The sequence below is a fragment of the Bos grunniens genome, chromosome 16 (assembly GCF_055505025.1).
Source record: "Bos grunniens cultivar Pamir isolate PY7600 chromosome 16, Bosgru_T2T1.0, whole genome shotgun sequence".
NCBI lineage: Eukaryota > Metazoa > Chordata > Mammalia > Artiodactyla > Bovidae > Bos > Bos grunniens.
The window spans coordinates 52794748-52811587 of NC_141180.1; the positions used below are offsets into that span (position 1 = coordinate 52794748).

The 16840-nt window shown below is 36.3% G+C and overlaps 1 protein-coding gene across 2 annotated transcripts in view; it reads right to left on the reverse strand.

The window, feature by feature from the left end:
* DNAH14 (dynein axonemal heavy chain 14) overlaps window positions 1-16840 on the reverse strand; it is a 376358-nt gene that overhangs the window by 124274 nt on the left and 235244 nt on the right. For both annotated transcript variants that reach the window (XM_086345146.1, XM_086345147.1), the window contains 7 exons: window positions 11982-12140; window positions 10288-10420; window positions 8678-8739; window positions 7325-7509; window positions 5368-5496; window positions 1677-1814; window positions 498-665 (listed from right to left, as the gene is read on the reverse strand). In XM_086345146.1, coding sequence (XP_086201272.1) covers window positions 498-665; window positions 1677-1814; window positions 5368-5496; window positions 7325-7509; window positions 8678-8739; window positions 10288-10420; window positions 11982-12140 — 974 coding nt within the window. The remainder of the gene's footprint in view (window positions 1-497; window positions 666-1676; window positions 1815-5367; window positions 5497-7324; window positions 7510-8677; window positions 8740-10287; window positions 10421-11981; window positions 12141-16840) is intronic.

The window sequence follows — 16840 nt, forward strand, 5'->3', positions numbered from 1 at the left end:
TAACACCTGTGACCTGGCCTGGTTACCTCACCATCAACCAATCACAGCATTGTGCATGAGCTGATCATAGACTCTACTACTCCCTCCCTCACTTGGTCCTTAAAAGGCCTTGGCTGAAACCCTCTGGGCAGGTGGAGCTGCCTGAGCACTAGTTGTCTCAGATTCCTTGTATGGCGCCTTAAAATAAACACTGAGCTTTGATTCACCACAACCCGGTGTCAGTAGATGGGTTTACTTTTTAACAGTCTTACAGGTTTCATCACTGAATTCTCTACATGGAATTACTTTAATGATGCTTTTTAACTGGCTTATAGGATAAGCTGCTAACAGCAAAACTAATCAACTTGAATTGCTCTGTTTTCCCCCTTCTAACAATTAAGTGTTGATGGTATCAGTGAGTAGGGAAATGGAGACAGAGAGAAAGTCAGTTCAGTAAAATTGCATTTTCTCAAGTTGAATTTTAAACTTAAGTTAGAGAACGAAGTTTTAAAACAAACCTTAAATATATCTCGAAGATTAAACATGTAGTGACATTTCGTTGGAGTTGGTAACATAGTCTGACATACTTGATGGTACACAGCTAGACAGCAAGATATTATTTGATCCTTAGTTTTCTGAACTTCTGGTGCAAAGTTATTGATAGAGAAATACGTTCCCAAATGAACCTTTAAAGAGAAATTTTATAATTTAGTTTGCCAAAACTTTTAAGAACAGACTATTTTTAGTTAATCCCTACTAGAAAGGAGATGTATATGCTATAATAGAAGATCAATTTTGTTTAAAATGTTAGTAATCAGAATTCATTTTAAACAGATGCCAGACTAGTACAAAGGATGTTGAGAACTGAGGAAAATTTCAATCGGTCCTAGTTTGGTGAAAGATTTAGAGGCCTGTGTTATGTGTTTTCTGGGGACAACTGATGCTCCACCTGTGTGTATAATACTAGTGAACTGAAAATTCTTCCATATCCTTGTTGCCCAGGAGATGTTACTAGAAGAAATATAAAGTGATAGAACTATTATCTCAGTTAAGATTGGTATATGTATATATTCTATACCAGGTTTTTTGAAGTGTAGATTATTGATCACCTGTAGAATTACTAAGTACTTTTTGAAAAATAGATTAAAAAAAATAATCTTTAAATTTTATGTTATAAAAAAGACAATATTGTAAAGTTAAAAAAGAAAATAAAAAAAGAAAAAGACATAATTAGTTTTGAAGAATTTAGTAAACTTGCATATATTTTTCTAATCAAACTAGGTTTCAAATTGAGGCATTTTTCTAATAAGATATTTCAGAATTTCTTCTCTCAATTTTTTATTCTACAAGGAAATAAAAAAACAAATACTAGCAAAAATCCAAGTGTACTTGTTGGCAATGCAGATTGCTGAGCTCCATTTCAGATATATTGGATTAGAATCTCTGAGAAAGAAAAACTTGGGATTTGTTTTAAACATTCATTAAACATGCCCCACCTGTATTTCTTATGCACAATAACTTACATTTTTGATATTTAGAGACAAATTATAATAGTAAGCCAGAAAATACAGAGGGAAAAAAAATCCATCCCCTTAAGAGAATTTTCTCTTAATATTAGTGGTTTTAATTTCTCATATTTTCCCTTATACTATAGAATTAAATTTGTTTTTTATTAGAAAATAAATTAGATGTATTACCTGGAAAATAGTTTTTATGGCAGTTTGTGGGAGATGAGGCAATACCAGAATGGAAAAATGTTTGAGCAGACGTGGGCTAATATACCTCCTGCTAACCGGAAAGACACAAGCTGCAACTAGCGAGAGATCCTGGATATTCTGTGGGAAGAGTAAAAAGGAGGAGTGACTGAATGTATTTGCAGAAAGTGAAACATACATACCTATTTCCCAGCCCCCAAAGGACAAAAGGTTTTTAATGTTCAGGCACGTTGGGGGCTCTGAGGAGCTCTGGTTCTTTATGTCTCAATGCAGAAAGAATTTAACAAGAGGCAAAGTGATGAGTGATTTATTAGAATAGGGTGCTTGTGAGGTTGAAAAGCAGATGGGCAGGAGGATGCCTCACCCAGAACTTAGTAGGCTATAGTTTTACAATCAAGGGAAAAGTGGGGAGTGGGAACAGACCACATTCTTCCTCATTCTTGAGTAGATGTCAAGCTACCATCATCAGTTCCTCCTCCACATCAGGTATGGGAGTTTTCTTGTCCTTACATGGTGAAAATGGGACTGTCATTGTACTATTCAAATCAGCAGAAAGGTGGTCTATGCTAAAAATGGTAAATCATATGAGGTTTTGGTACAATGTCACCTTGTCTTTATATTTTTGTTATTAGTGTGCACAGAGAAACATGTCTTCGCAATCAACAACTTATTGTTTTGTTTTGGGGCATGTCTCACACTTCTGTTACATGGCTTTGTGGTTAAGCAAACCTGCTTTCTTGAATGATCATTAACTTCCAAGGGTCTCCCATACTTTTTCCTTTATTAATACTTATGATCCCTTAGCAGGATTAACTATTAATCACCTTATCACTTTACTTTGTCCTTATCAATGACAGTCTTAGTCTGTCTTCTTAGAAGTTGTTGCTGTTGTTCAGTTGTTAAGTGGTGTCTGATGCTCTAAAACCCCAAGGACTGCAGCACACCAGGCTTTCCTGTCCTTCACTATATCCCGGAGCTTGCTCAAACTCATGTCCATTGAATCGATGATGCCATCCAACCATCTCATCCTCTGTCGTCCCTTTCTCCTATTGCCCTCAGTGTTTCCCAGCATCAAGGTGTTTCCCAATGAGATGGCTCTTCACATCAGGTGGCCGAAGTATTGGAGCTTTAGCAACACTCCTACCAATGAATATTCAGGACCAATTTCCTTTAGTATTGACTGGTTTGATCTCCTTGCTGTCCAAGGGACTCTTTTTTTTTTTTTTTTACTTTTATTTGCATTTATTTTTTGCGGCATTTATTCCCAGGCCATAAGTTTTTGTTTCTTCAGTTTCTTCTGGGATATCTTTTTCTTCTGTGCAACCTCCTCTTCTGGTTTAGGAACAATCTGTTCTTTTTCAGTAAGGATCATCTCAATGTGGCAGGGAGAGCTCGTAGGGGTTGATCCGACCATGAGCTCTGTAAGTCCTGCGCCGCATCTTGGGGGCTTTGTTCACTTGGATGTGCTCAATGACCAGAGAATCTACATCTAAGCCCTTAAGTTCAGCATTACTCTCTGCATTTTTGAGCATGCGTAGTAAAAATTCAGCACTCTTTCTGGGCCACCGACCCTGCATCCAGCCCCACTGTTTGGCCTGTGCACACCTACCAACTCCACCGTTGTAACGGTGGAATGGCACACATTGCTTCTTTAAAGTGACATCCTTCAGATACTTGGTGGCTTTTCGGATATGCATACCCTTTATGGCCTGGGCAGTTTCACGAGTGTTCTTAAAGTGAACATGAAGATTTGAACCTCTTGATTTGCATGATTTTGTGGGGTTTTCTGGGTCAAGTGAATAGCTCATCATTTTTAGGGGTCACCTCAGGCTGATTACTGGAAAAGGCCAAGGGACTCTTAAGAGTCTTCTCCAACACCACAATTGGAAAGCGTCATTTCTTCGGAGCTCAGCCTTCTTTATAGTCCAACTTTCACGTACATACATGACTACTGGAAAAACTATAGCTTTGACTATACAGACTCTTGTCAGCAAAGTGATGTCTCCTCTTTTTAATACACTGTCTAGGTTTGTCATAGCTTTTCTTCCAAGGAGCAAGTGCCTTTAAATTTCATGGCTTCAGTCACCATCTGCAGTGATTTTGGAGTTCAAGAAAGTAAAATCTGTCACTGCTTCCACTTTTTCCCAGTCTCTGCCATGAAGTAATGGGACCAGCTGCCATGATCTAACTTTTTGAATGTGGAATTTTAAGTCAGATTTTTCACTCTCTTCTTTCACCATCATCAAGAGGCTCTTCAGTGCCTCTTCACTTTCTGCCATTAGAGTGGTATCATCTGCGTATCTGAGGTTGTTTATATTTCTCCAGGCAATCTTGATTCCAGCTTGTGAAACTGTAATGCCAGAATACAGCCCAGCATTTTGCATGATGTACTCTGCATATAAGAACTAACCCATTCTAAATATAATTCCAAGACATGTTACTTCTAGGAGGCCTTCTAAATGTCATCTGGAAATAGCTCCCCCCCTTTTTTTTCCTCTTAAAAACCAGTCATTAGAAAATAAAGAATATGTTACTGAGGCTAGTGAAAAGGATTCTGGTAATAAGTGAGAAATGAGGAGAAAAGCCTGGTGAATGTGTCCGTAGAGAAGATAGGATTAACTGGGTGAGAAGAAGTTTGACTGCTTACGTAGTATTTTGACATATTACAACATGGCACTGTAAAGCTGGAAGCATAACGAAATAATACAGTTTATGCATGGTGGGGCATTTTCAGGTTTGTTTTTCCTGCATATGTTCATGCCCAAGGCCTTAGAAATACCATTAAGAGGCTACCTCATTATTTTTATGTCACTTCAAGAAAATTCTTTAGGTTGTGCATTTCACACCCATTTCTTGCCTTCTTTTTATCCCAGTCTCCTGGATTCTTCCTGGGGGCTGCATCTCCATTCTTCTCTCTGCCTTGGGTTGATGGTTGATTTAGACAGTTTGAGTGGTATCTGAGTTGATGTCACTCACCAGCAAGTGTATGTCAGCCAGGATCCTAGGACCAAGTTTATCTGAGACATGAAACAACCATCTAATTTTACTGATGAGGAAACAAGGCCCAGGAAGTTGAAATGATAAGGTTGGTTCTAGAAACCAGTGTTTCCAGAGAAAGACCCAAATAAGGAGAAAAGTACATTTACTTTTTAAAATATTAAACCCTTCTGATTGAGTTCAATGAACCAAAAATAATTACATAAAAATATCTCTTTGGAATTTTTTTGACCTTGTATGTAAGGTCTGAAAATCCTCTATGTTCTTGAAAATAAAGATGTGAAATAGTCTTACATAGAGATTAAGAATGTATTTCTTAAGCCACATTTTCACTAGCTTTTCTTATATGTAATAGTTGCTGAGGCACTGAAAAATTTGAATAACTATTAATGTGTTTAACAATAGTGAGCATTTTTTTGACTCAGAAACCACAACTATAGGACACACTTGCAATTTTTATTAAGATTTAATCCTACTAAAAGTAGAATTTCTGTGAACCCATAGACTTGTGCTGAATTGCAAGATGTAATTACAATTGTTAAATTAAGATCTTGACTTTATGTCCATCTGACTAGATTTTCTAAATATCTTGCTTAACTCACTCAACATTGTTAGAAATATTTAACTTGTTACGTAACAACATTTAACATAAAGAAAACCTTAGTATAAACTGTACCTTCCATGTAATTTTTTCAGTATCATAAATTCCTCCCATATCTAATAATTGTCTGATTAACTCCAGGGGTGGCTGTGCTCCATACATATCTGATTCTGGCATATTCAGATCATCAATAAAAATTACAATCTTAAAGAAGACAAAAGGTTTTAAAAACATATATTAAACTCGATGTATGAATTAGGAATATTAAATATGCTATGCTAAGAATATACTAAGAAGAAAATTATATGTGTAGTTTTCTATTAAAAAGCAGATGACCAAATTCTATTTTGAAGATATGATTTTAGAAAACAGTAATCTCTCAAAATAGTGGAAACTACTCATTTTCTATTGTTGCTGTTAAGTTGCTTCAGTCGTGTCTGACTCTGTGCGATTCCATAGACGGCAGCCCACCAGGCTCCCCCGTCCCTGGGATTCTCCAGACAAGAATACTGGAGTGGGTTGCTATTTCCTTCTCCAATGCATGAAAGTGAAAAGCCAAAGTGAAGTCGCTCAGTCGTGTCCGACTCTTCGCGACCCCATGGACTGCAGCCTACCAGGCTCCTCCATCCATGGGATTTTCCAGGCAAGAGTACTGGAGTGGGGTGCCATCGCCTTCTTCGACTCTTTCTCTATAGACTTCCAATAATTACATCTAATTATAGTTAGAAATGTATTTGATGGTGGACAAAGTAATCTTATCAAGGCTATTACACAGGAACGTGGATATTATTCATGCAGCATTTACCTATTGCATGCCTGCTATTGGCAATGCACTGTTTCAGGTATTTCATTATTTATTTAACATGTGTCCTGATTTAGGAATAAAATTGTTATCTGGAACTAGACTTTTGAAATTCTGCTGCAAATGCTGTGGTCAGGGGCAACCAGCAGAAAAGTCAGGTACATTTACAGTTTTTAAACCTGTGTTACTTTCTACCTTTGAAACTATCATGCATTTAAAGTGTGCTGATTGTATTAATTATCTCTTCATGAATTAGCCCTTTAGATTGCATTTATTTTTGTAAAACAAGTAAAGATTTAAAAAATACAGACAGCCATTTATTTTGAATTATCTAATTACATAATTTGTAACTATCATATCATCTTTTTTGGGTAAGATACTCTGTTTTTCTATCACAAACTGGGTAATTATAAGTAAACCAATTTGACCAAAATTTCACCTACGTGAAATTTTCATTTCTGTGATTAGGTTGACCAATTATTATTCTTTTCAAAATCCTTAAGACATACCCAATTAAGTAAAGACTCATAAAGTTTATTTAAATCTTCAGTTAAAATTAAGGAAGGGAAATCTGATTCAAACCCTTGAAAGCTCTCTAAATTGATGGGCACAGGGGTTAAACTCAGGGGTTCTTAAGGGCCTCCATGTGATTTTCTTACTAAACAATCCTGAATCTTGACCTTCAGCTTATTTTAGGAAATGACTGGAATCACTGATTGTAAATTTCAGTTGTGACAGAGAGTTTGTTTCAACAAGTGGACAGTTAGTAATGCACTAAGCAGACTGAAGATAAAAATAAGGAACGCCCAGTACCACTTCAAGAAAGTAGGAATTGTCCAGGTTATTACAAAGCTATTCTCTTAGTACCGCTCCTTGGTGCTGTGGATATCACAAAGTTCTCTCCCTTTCTTTTGGAAAAAAATGTGCTGACATATACAGTAAAAGGTCACTGACATCTAACTCATTTTCTGGCCTTATCTACTCACATTTAATTCAGATTCCAGTAGTTTCTTTGGGCCTTAATAATTCTGAATCAGTACAATTCTTCATGTTGTAAAGGGAGTTATATTGATCTGGAAACCAAAGTTTCCATTATAAAGTGAATTTCCTAGTAATGTTCAGGAGTGTAGTTAACACTTATCTTTCCCATATATTAGTATTAATTAAAATTAGTCACTATCACTTGAGTAGTATAAGCATATTAGTCAACAGGTATGGGAGATGTTTTACCCTATTGTTTTTTGGTGCTCCAAGAGAATCTTTAGTTCTTCTTACTAGCTTCTTAAGAATCATCTCCTTAGTTTTGGCAGCAGACGTATTGATGTTAAAATTTATTGCAGAGACTATAATTCCTTTATTGCTATTTTTAAATGAACTTTCATCAGTTTTAACGTCTGCCTTTTTAGTAATCTTATCTATGATGCCACATATAGAAAAAGGTCAAGTTAGAATACTTTCAGAATAGTTGAGCTTTACTAAGTTATTAAAAATATAAAAATCACATAATTTTACTCTACTATTGTCATTTTCAAGAAATTACTCTGAGGACATTTCAGTGAGAGAAGGAATACCAACTATAAAATGTTTCCAAGTGTTTCCTTACTTTTGTGTGGTGAAGAGTGTTTCTTTGTAGCCATAGTCAAATGGAACAGTAGGAAACTCATGTGTGCTCAGTCGCTCAGTGTGTTCGACCCTTTGCAGCCCCATGGACTGTAGCCTGCCAGGTTCCTTTGTCCATGGGATTTCTCAGGCAAGAATACTGGAGTAAGTTGCCATTTCCTACTCTAAGGAATCTTCCTGCCCCAGGGATCGAGCCTGCGTCTCCTACATTGGCAGGCAGATTCTTTACTACTGAGCCACCTGGGAAATCCATGAAAACTCATAGAACCCTCTTTTTATTTATGCACAATGCACACATATAACTTTCTCTGCTTTTAAAACATTTAGGTTTGCAACATACTATATTTATAACAAAATTACACACGAAACGCTAAAAGCAGCATGTAGGCACTGAAACTAGGACATATTCCTTGAATGAGCTTCATCTAGAAGGATTATTTGGGCTGGATGATTATTTTGGTAAAAACAAAACCAAACAACTCTCTGACAGGAATTTGGGGGCCAGACTCCCTTTCCCATTCTATATCTATCTCTGGACCACGCATCTTTTCCTCTTCAGAACAGAGCTGTTGCTCCCCACACTACTAAATCAGATTTTTAAGGCTGAGGCTCCTGAAGCTCGATTTGAGAACTGCTATAGAATCACAATTTTCTACTGCAGTATTTCTAAAAGCATTAAAGAGCAGGATAGACAGATACTGCTTTCAGTTACTTCTAGACTTAGTCTGCTTCCACTAATGAGCCAGGATACCAGTTTTCTGGTAAGAAGTTTTAGTACCCCTCTACCATAAGCATTCTTTCTAGCTTTCGAGTAGGGCAGAAGAGTTTGAGATGATAGAGGATGTTTCTCAGATTTTAAATTTTAAACTAACAATTGAAAATTTTATTCTGAGATATTTGACAGTATGAAATGACATGCATATGATTGAGATAGGAAGGTTTTAAAACTACTGTAATACATACCTAGACCTCCAGTTGCTGTCTTATGAGTTTCAGAAAGCAAGATGCTGATATTCTGTTTGAAGCTATTGGAATAAAATGTTTTAAGGATTCAAAATTAGCTTATTTACCATAGTAGCCAATTGAACAAAATATAACGGAAGTATCAGGGTTTGGCTGATTTTACTCTTATTGCCTACTAGGAAACAACTATACACTTTTTCCTGTTCACACTTTGAAAGATAAAATTAGTTACCATTAGAATTGATATTCGAATTTAACAAAACATGGGCTTACAAACTGAACAAATTCTTAAAATTCCAGGCTATAGGATATTTTCTACGGATGGTAAGCTATTAACTCTCTTGTCCCTTTATAAAATGCATTTTGCCTTATGGCTCACTCAACAAAAGGCCCATTCACCTTTATTTTGGTTTTGTCTTCAGGGGTTTCTTTTTTTTTATGTTATCTTTCTTTACGGTCACTTCAGTTTAAATACTGAACATACAGTAAAATCAATTTTTTCAGACTCCATTATTTTTTATCATAATTCAGATAAGGAAAGGTTCTTATTGTATTAAATGCTTCAAAAATTATTTCTCTGCTTTTTTAAGCCCTTATTTAGGTGTAGAAGGATACTATTAATATTCCAAAATCATCAGTGTGAGAAGTAGATGATGGTGGACTAAAAGTGACATTGAATAAAAAGAAGCAGAGGAATTCAGATGTATTTTGAAGACAGCACAGATCTGACTAATAGAAGACTGGGCATGCAGCAGAGGAAAATGGGGACACAGGGCTTGGGAGGAATGAGACAGGTTATTGGGGATGGGCAGGCGAGGCAAAAAGGGGGAATTCAAAGATGATCTGTAGGTTTCAGGCTTGAATAACTGGGTCTCATTTATTTCAGCGAGACACACTGGAGGAAGAATTGATTTGGAAGAGAAATCAAGAGTTATACTTTGGCTATGTTAATGTAGAGATGTTCAGGAGATATCCAAGTATACATGTGACACAGGTCGTTGGACATATAAGACTCATGATTAGAGGAAAGGTCCAATATGAATCTCTCCACAATTACAGTTTTTTATTCAATTCAAACAATGTTGGGCTTCTCTAATATTTTAACATAATCAGAATCAACTTAAAACACTTACAATCTTTATTTGCACAATTTAGATTTCTTTTTCATTCCTTTTTTTCCCTCAGGAAGAGACATACAGAATGACAAATTTCTTCGTAAAGAATACTTTTTATATTTGATAAGAAGGAAATTTATTTTTAATGCAAAAAACAAAAACTAAAACCCCAGATATATGCTACATCGTATTTGTATGTTTTAGTTGTAATTTTCCAGGAAGGAAAATAGCTTGTAATTGTACTTTGTTATATAGAACAAACTGAGATCTTAAATTTAGTTTTTTATTTAAAATAAAATTAAGAAATTTTCACTTAAAGATATTAATCTAGTTGTTAATACTCCGGAAAAGCAGAGATTTTCTTCTCACTTCTCTTTTGAATAATTCTGCATTTTCACATAACAGGTTTGCTTCTTTAAACTATGGTACATTTATACATTACGGCAAACTATGTTTTTACCGGACAAATCAAATTTAGAGTTTAATGCATACAACCTTGATTTTTTAATTTCATTATATAATAGGACTTCTCCTAAAACTGATCCATATTTCACATCAAATGCTCCCGAGCCCTCTAACTTTTCAAGCATTTGATTAATGGCAGCAGTTTTTCCAACTCCAAAGTCTCCTAAGGGAAAAAATATATTAGGTTAGATTTATATACAAGAAAATGAGTAGATTATAACATATTAAAATGAAACAATAACATGTAATATTTGAGAATTGCATGAAAACTGTATTTTTGCTCTTCCATTTAATAAATGTGGTTAAGAATGGGTAGAAAAAGGTAGTATGTAAACCTCTCAAAATCATATGATTTGCATCTTTTAAAAAAGAAAAGATTAGGAGTTAATCATTATCTTTTATCTAATGTCTTTTTGCTTGCAGCACAGCAGAACTACTACATGAAATTATTTTCCCCTGAAATTTTTTGCCAACCCAATCTGGGAGACAAATCTGATGACTAGTGACTTACTGCAACAGAACAGAAAATTATGATCCTATAATTTACCAAATATTAAGTAAAACTAAGAATTTCCTTTGACCAAACTGAAGGCAAGGTATGGATTATCTGAGAGTTCCAGCTTCATTTTGCCTGAATACTTTGAATACAGAACTGGGAAAGTGATACTACTGCCTTTGGTGAAAGGCAATACAACTTAGAAAAGATAACTGAATGGGTTGAAATAAATGTTAAGAAAGAGTAGAATCTGTATTTGAATTTCTCCTTTGATAACGGTAAAGGGTTGAAATATTTTAACAATGGGTTGAGGAATTATGTGTACATGTTTTTTTTTTTTTTAATCAGGCAGTTTCTTTTTATTTTTGACTTGCATGTAGTTATGTGTGTGCTGCTGCTGCTGCTGCTGCTAAGTCGCTACAGTCATGTCGACTCTGTGGGACCCCATAGACAGCAGCCTACCAGGCTCCCCCATCCCTGGGATTCTCCAGGCAAGAATACTGGAGTGGGTTGCCATTTCCTTCTCCATTGCATGAAAGTGAAAAGTGAAAGTGAAGTTGCTCAGTCCTGCCTGACTCTTAGCGACCCCATGGACTGCAGCTTACCAGGCTCCTCCATCCATGGGATTTTCCAGGCAAGAGTACTGGAGTGGGGTGCCAGTACCTTCTCCGAGTTATGTGTATAAACTGAAGTAAATCAATCAATGATGCCAATGGCCCTCTAAGGACTTTAGCCCAGAGGTTATGTAGGTCATACTTATATTAATCCAATAGTTCTACTTCTGGAATTTGCCTTGAAGGTAATGAAAAGAGGAAAAAGATTTATAGTGTTCTGTATTGGCAAACAGGGTTTCCCTGGTGGCTCAGCAATGAAGAATCCACCTGCAATGCAAGAGATGTGCGTTCAATCCCTGGGTAGGGAAGATCCCCTGGAGAAGGAAATGGCAACCCATTCCAATATTCTTGACTGGGAAATCCATGGACAGAGGAGCCTGGCAGACTACAGTATATGTGGTCACAAAGAGTCAAACACAATTTAGAGACTAAACAGAAAAAATTGGCAAACCTGGGGAAATGGGCATTCATACACTGTTAGTAAGAATGTATATTGAAAGAGATACTAAATCTTTTCAGGGCATATTTTTTCCCACTTGTAAAATAAAATGTTTGGACTACATAACAATTAAGCTCTTCGTAACTCTGAAATTATATTTAAATATTTTTAATACCTGTGAGAAGTACTGGGCAGGAGTTCTTTAAAAGAAGGCTTACAAGAAAAGAAAGGCATGTTGTGTCTCTGGTAGCAATATAATTAACGCTTTCTCCACATTCTGTTATCTTCAAGAGGTTTTCACTGGATCCTTGAGGATCGGCTAGTATTGAAGTTCCTGTTAAAATTTTTTTAAAGTTTTAAATGACCTATAAATAAATGTTAATTTCATCTTTTAGATACTAAATACTTTCTGGAAAAGTCTGTATATTATTAACCAATTTAAATATATACATATAAGCCACTATTTTTCCAAGTGCCTGGGCACCTCTGCTCAGAAAATTTCCCTTTCATTCATACTTTAGGCTGGTGAACTCACAACACACATTTCTAAGTCCGCCACATACAAACTCTGATTTTTCTACCACCAAACATACTCAAATGCCCTCATATGCAACATAAGTGTCTCCTCTACTTTCCCTCCAGTAAAAATGAAAGTAACTTTCCTGCCAAAGACTCCTGCAATCCTTTTTTTTAAGAACATCACTTCTTTGGTAATCCTTCCCCCTCATCACTATCAGTCTCTCCTTTCTATTGGAATTTTCCACTGTATAAACATATATGTGCTGGTATTGCCAATCTTTTTAGTGATTGAACCATATGAAATTGATATTCTTCTTAGTAAAAATCAGGTGAATATGGCCAATTTCATGCCCCAAAGGAAACCAAATCTCTCTTGATCCCATAGCCTCCTATTACACAGCCAAAACTCTCAAAAGGGTTAAATACTACATAGCCTCACTTCCTCATCTTTCATTTTACTCCTTTTTAAATTAAAAATTAATACATTCACATGGTACACAATTCAAAACTATGGTATGCAAAGGTATGCATACATAGTCTCTTTCTCATACCTATGTCCTAGTTACCTAATTCCCAATATATGGAGACTGTTCTGCAATTTTTAAAAAGTGTAGTGTAATTTTAGAGATCCTTTTATAACCTTAAAGACTTTTTTCTGATTAGCATTGCATTTAATGAATGTATAATAAAATATTCATCAGTGCTCCAGTGATAGATATTTATGGCGTTTCCAATCTTTTGCTATTACAAATAAAGCTAAGTTTATGTCATTTTTGGACATATGTCCAAATAATTTCTTATAAGTAGAGTTGCTGGGTCACTATAAACTTACATATGATTTATAATTTCAATAGATATTGACAAATTGTCCTCTGATGTTTGAAAGTCTTTGAGGCCATGGCCCTTTGCCAAAAGTATCAAACTTTTTGATCCTCATCAATATTATAGGAGAAAAAAAATGTAAATCTAATTCTAGTTTATTTTGCATTTCTTTTATTATGAGTCAACTATATCTCAGAGTCATTTGTTTTTCTATGAACTATTTATTTATATTCTTTATCCATTTTTTTCATAGAAAATGGGCAACTGGCCTTTTATTTTGAACTGTAGAAGCTACTTACATATTTAAAAAATTAGCCTTTTGTAATACACGACTTAATGACTGAACAACAGGTTTGGTAAGCACATGATTTGCTTCCAAGATATAACAGATAGCAGTTTTGCCAAGTGGTTAGCCATGGCATAACAGGGGTCATGAGCATTCAAGCAATACTTCTACACTGAGTCTTTGCTGCCAACAACTGATTTTTAAGTTAGCGTCAGGTATCACGATTTTTTTCAAGTTACTGCCTTATTTATAGGAAAATCTATATTAATTATGATACAAGTTCTGTCTGCTCTAGTAAGGATACAAATATAACAATGGTGTTTCAAAGGTGGAATTTTATTCTTCTCTTACAAAACAGTCCAGGGCTTATATGTAAGCACACAGTATCAGGAACCCACACTTTGCTTCTTTCGTCTTTTTCTGCCATTGTTAACATGCACTTCCCATATCTAGGTCCCAGATGGTTATTTTAGGTCCTGCCACCATATTTGCAACTCAGAAGCCAGAATTTGCAACTCAGAAAACACTAATATTAATACATTCTTTTCTTTTTTAAATTGGAGGATAATTGCTTCACAATGTTGTCTTGATTTCTGCTGTAGAATGACACAAATCAGCCATAAGTATATATATATATTCCCTCCCTCTTGAACCTCTCTCCCACTTCCCCCCATCTCACCCTTCTAGGTCGTCACAGAGCACTGGGCTGAGCTCCCTTTTACAGATGATAATGTACATGTTTCAAGGCTATTTTCTCAATTCATCCCACCCTCTCCTTGTGCCATTGTCCACTTCTGTTCACATTTCATTGTCTAGAACTGGGTTACATGGCCACATTTAGCTACAAGGAAGGTTTAATTGGAAAACCAATTGACCACATGAATACTTTATTCACAGAGAGACAGGAAAGCATGGAGATGATTGACAAGAAGCAGTTTACGCCACACACAGGGTATTAACGTAAGAGGAATATGGAAAGAAAAGTAGGATCAACTTAGCATAACAGTCCCAAATTGTCTAATATTACTAATTAACTTTACCACCATCAAAGTCCTATTATTCCATCTTGTTATTGAAGAAGGAAACATAATATGTTTTCCTATATCCCCACTCAGGATTCACTGGAAATTGTTTTATTAATAAAAGTGAGTAAGTATTTATTGAATATTAATGAATGTTGAGCTTCAGAATACATCCTCGGTGACCACAGATTTGTTGTTGCAGTTGCTAAGTCATGTCCGACTGTTTGCAACCCTTGGGACTGCAGCACAACAGGCTTCCCTGTCCTTCACTATCTCCTGGAGTTTGCTCAAACTCATGTCCATTGTATTAATGATGCCATCCAACCATCTCATCCTCTGTTGCCCCTGTCTCTTCCTGGCCTTCAATCTTTCTCAGCATCAGAGTCTTTTCCAATGAGTTGGTTCTTTGCATCAGGTGGCCTTGATACTTTGCATCAAGTATTGGAGCTTCAGCAACAGTCTGTCCAATGAATATTCAGGGTTGATTTCCTTTAGTATTGACTGGTTTGATCTCCTTGTTGTGCAAGGGACTCTCAAGAGTCTTCTTAAGCACCACAGTTCAAAAGCATCAATTCTTGTGCCCAGCCTTCTTTATGGTCTAACTCTCACATCCATACATGATTACTGGAAAAACCATAGCTTTGACTATATGGTCCTTTGTTGGCAAAGTGATGTCTCTGCTTTTTAATATGCTCACTTGGTTTGTCATAGCTTTCAAGGAGTAAGCGACTTTTAATTTCATGGCTGCAATCACCATCTGCAGTGATTTGGGAGCCCAAGAAAATAAAATCTGTCACTGTTTCCAATTTTTCCCCTTTTATTTGCCATGAAGTGGTGAGACTGGAAGCCATGATCTTAGTTTTTTGAATGTTGAGTTTTAAGCCAGCTTTTTCACTCTCCTCTTTCACCCTCATCAAGAGACTCTTTAGTTCCTCCTTCACTTTCTGCCATTAGAATGGCATCATCTGCATATCTGAGATTGTTCATATTTCTCCTGGCAATGTTGATTCCAACTTGTGATTCATCCAGCCTGGTATTTTGCACGATGTACTCTGCATATAAGTTAAATAAGCAGAGTGACAATATACAGCCTTGATGTACTCCTTTCCCAATTTGGAACCAATCAGTTGCTCCACGTCCAGTTCTAATTGTTGCTTCTTGACCTGAATACAGATTTCTCAGGAGGCAGGTAAGGTGGTCTGGTGGTAAGAGATTCCCATCTCTTTCAAAAATTTCCACAGTTCGTTGTGATCCACACAGTCAAAGGCTTTAGCATAGTCAATGAAGCAGAAGTACATGTTTTTCTGGAATTCGTTTGCTTTCGCTGAGATCCCACAAATGTTGGCAATTTGATCTCTTGTTCCTCTGCCTTTTTAAAATCCAGCTTGTACAGCTGAAAGTTCTTAGTTCACGCGCTACTGAGGCCTGGATTGAAGTACTTGAGAATTATCTTGCTAGCATGTGAAATTAGTGCAGTAGTACGGGTTTGAACATTCTTTGGCATTGCCCTTCTTTGGGACTGGAATGAAAACTGACCTTTTCCAGTCTTGTGGCCATTGCTGAATTTCCAAAATTTGCTGACATGTTGAGTGCAACACTTTAACAGCATCATCTTTTAGGATTTTAAATAGCTTAGCTGGAATTCTGTCACCTCCACTAGCTTTGTGTGTAGTAATGCTTCCTAAGGCCCACTTGACTTCATACTCCAGGATGTTTGGCTCTAGGTGAGTGACCACACTGGATCATTAAGACCTTTTTTTGGTATAGTTTTTCTGTATATTCTTGCCACTTCTTCACAATCTCTTCTGCTTCTGTGAGGTCCTTGATGTTTCTGTCCTTTCTTGTGCCCATCCTTGCATGAAATGTTCCCTTGGTATCTCTAACTTTCTTGAAGAGATCTCTATTCTTTCCCATTATATCATTCCCGTTCTATTGTTTTCCTTTATTTCTTTGCATTGTTCACATAAGAAGGCCTTCCTGTCTCTCCTTGCTATTCTCTGGAACTCTGCACTCAGCTAGGTGCACTTTTTCTTTTTCCTTTGCTTTTTGCTTCTCTTCTTTCCTCTGCTATTGTAAGGCCTCCTCAGACAAATACTTTGCTTTCTTGAATTTCTTTTTAGGATGGCTTTGATCACCACCTCCTGTGCAATGTTATGAACCTCTGTTCATAGGTCTTCAGGCACTCTGTCTACCTAATCTAATCCCTTGAATCTATTCATCTCCTCCACTGTATAAATGTAAGGGATTTGATTTAGGTCATATATGAATGACTTAGTGGTTTCCCCTACTTTCTTCAATTTAAGCCTGAATATGGAATGAGGAGTTCATAATCTGAGCCACAGTCAGCTCCAGGTCTTATTTTTGCTGACCGTATAGAGCTCCTCT